Raw genomic sequence first — 2,617 nt, 5'->3', positions numbered from 1 at the left:
ATAAATTAATTTTTCCAAGATCAAACTTCATATTATTATAATATCGAAAAAAACATTTTTAACAATTTTTTTTTTTTTTTTTCATTTTTTGAATTTTTTCTTGCGGAAATTTATCAAACTTCAAAAAGTTACTAACCAATATCAACAATTAAACACTTATCCATTAGATCAATGCTTAAAAGATAATGAAAATATTATTGTAATAATACCATTAGAGACTTTTGTAATTAATCAAGTAATTTCCATACATCATGATTCAGCACTAGCAGGTCATTGAAGTAGTTTCAAAACCATTGATTAAATAAAAAGAAACTTCTTTTGAAAAGGAGTGATTGCTGATATCAAAGATTATTGTAGTAATTATAAAATATGTATTTGTGCCTCCGATTCAAGGAAACATCAAATTGGATTACTATCACCTCTTTCACCATCAAGATGTTTTAGTGAAATTAGCATGGATTTCCTTTCAAGTTTGAACAAATGTACAATTAATCAAATTGAACTTTAATAGAATATTAATTGTAGTTGACCGATTATCCAAATATGTCGTACTCATACCAATTCCATCATCTACTAATTCAAAAGATATTTTTCCATTGTCACAAGATCAAGTTATGTTTACATTTAGATTTCCATCCGTAATTATTTCAGATAATGATCCGTTATTCTCAAGTAACTCATGGTCCAAGTTCTTAATTAATAATAATGTCAAACATCACACATGCTTACCCTATCATCATCAGGCGACGGTCAAGCAGAGATATAAGTTAGAGTCTTAGCAAACGCTTTACGTAAAACTTTATTACAAGCCAAACCTCTGAAAATCCAGAGCTTGATATGACTGATATTAATAATATTCATAATAGTTCCTGGACATTGTACTTAAAAGTGGTTCAATTTTCAATCAATAATACAATATCTTCTACTTCTATATTTACACCTTTTCAAGTGAAAAAAAATAATGAAAAAAAAAAAAAAATTATAAGATTTAAAATTAAAATGAAATACTACAATGGACCTATCAGTGAATAATTGAATTAATTCTGAATAAATAAAGTTATTTTTAAAAAAGATGGAGTTATTTGGGAATAAGCCGAGTTGTTTCGAAAAAAAGTTTTTTTTTTTTTTGAAAAAATTTTCACTTTTCATATGTTTTTTTTTTTTTTTTTTTTTAATAAAACGCATTATTTAAAACAAAAATTTTATATAATATTAAACAATATTTGTTAAGACTTATCGTAGAATTAAAATTTAGTATGTAAATCATTCTTTTATTTTATTTATTTTTTATATATATTTTTTATTCTAATTGTTAATAAATATCAAAAAATTTATAAAAAAAAGAGAATCAAAGGTTTCAAGCTATCGTTGATTCTCTTTTCGACAATCAACAAGTCAGTATCATTGTTTTTGAAGTTGGATGATACAGAATTACCTTCAGGTGTAATAAATGGAGCGACATTCACTTGGAAGTTAGATGGAAAGTTGAATACTTTATTCAATTCGGATATCTCATCTTTCTTGAGGATACATTCTTCTTCTACGAGTAAACCTTGATTGTTTACCATATGTTTGTACTGACCAAGTAAGGTATCGGATAATTGATAATCGGTTGAAACATCGAAATTGTTACTTGATTCATCTTCACTTTGTTCATTCTCAGTGTCAGAGTTATCATGAGAAGGTTGGCTACGTGAATTTTTATTAGAATAGAACATTGGTTCTTTCATGAATCTTGTAAAGGCTAAGGAAAGGTTGTTGATTTGATCTTCCATTGATTTCATTCTTAAATCAAAGGTTTCTATTTAATTTTTATGTTTTTCGACCTTGCTCAATGATCGCATCATTGTGCCGGTTCGAAATTTTTACTTTTCTTTCGAAAATTTTTTATTCTTCGAATGTTCTAGAACATTCTAAAAAATTATCTTAGATATTTCGGAAATTCAAATAAATAAATGTTATTCATAATATATACACAGCAAAGAAAAATGCACCTTTAAAGCCTATTTCAAGCAAATACAGTTTAAATTTGCTTTAAATTGGCTTTAAATTTGCTTTTTAAAAAGGTAATTTTAAAGATATTTTTAAGGTCATTTAAAATTTCATTAAAAATGTCCTTTTAAATTTATTATAAAGCAGTTTTTAAATAATGTTTTAATCTCTTTATAATAAATTTAAAAAAGTTATTTTTAATGTAATTTAAAATTACTTATCAATCCTTTTTTAAGCTTTTATTAATTGCTTTAAAAAAAAAATTAAATGAAACTGAAATTGAATTTTTAATGTTGGGAATTGAAAACTCAATAAGTTTAAAGCTACTTGAAAAATTTAAAAGTTTTATTGACAAAAATAAAACCAATTTAAATCAAATAAGATTCTCTCCTCAATATATGGATAAATTATTTATGGAAGATTTTCAAATAAAAGGAGAAACATTTATAAATAAAAATTATGATCACTCAATTTTTTATTTTGAAATTAAAAAAGTATTAGAAACTTTATTAAATAAAAAGCAATTTTTTGAAAGAATAGATTTTGATACAGATTTTGAAACTGGAATTTATACAAATTATAAAAGTGGTCAACAATTTAAAGATTTAAAAAATAAAAATAAAAA

General features: G+C 23.9%; 2 protein-coding genes across 2 annotated transcripts; one reads left to right on the top strand and one right to left on the bottom strand.

Annotated features, from left to right (window-relative positions):
• Nucleotides 1-511: 511 nt before the first annotated feature.
• DDB_G0294284 (hypothetical protein) lies at nucleotides 512-886 on the top strand (the record flags this gene model as incomplete). The annotated part of the gene is made up of 2 exons (XM_628754.1): nucleotides 512-672; nucleotides 867-886. Coding segments are annotated over 2 exons (181 nt in total), but the record flags the coding sequence as incomplete, so codon positions are not given.
• A 414-nt stretch (nucleotides 887-1,300) lies between these two features.
• Nucleotides 1,301-1,801, bottom strand: DDB_G0294282 (hypothetical protein; the record flags this gene model as incomplete). The annotated part of the gene is made up of 2 exons (XM_628753.1): nucleotides 1,301-1,305; nucleotides 1,436-1,801. Coding segments are annotated over 2 exons (371 nt in total), but the record flags the coding sequence as incomplete, so codon positions are not given.
• Between the last annotated feature and the right edge of the window lie 816 nt (nucleotides 1,802-2,617).

The sequence above is a fragment of the Dictyostelium discoideum genome (genome assembly GCF_000004695.1).
Source record: "Dictyostelium discoideum AX4 chromosome Un chrUn_00016, whole genome shotgun sequence".
NCBI classification, from domain to species: domain Eukaryota; phylum Evosea; class Eumycetozoa; order Dictyosteliales; family Dictyosteliaceae; genus Dictyostelium; species Dictyostelium discoideum.
Note: the sequence above shows the minus strand (reverse complement) of the source record. Positions and strands in the feature narration are given on the sequence as shown.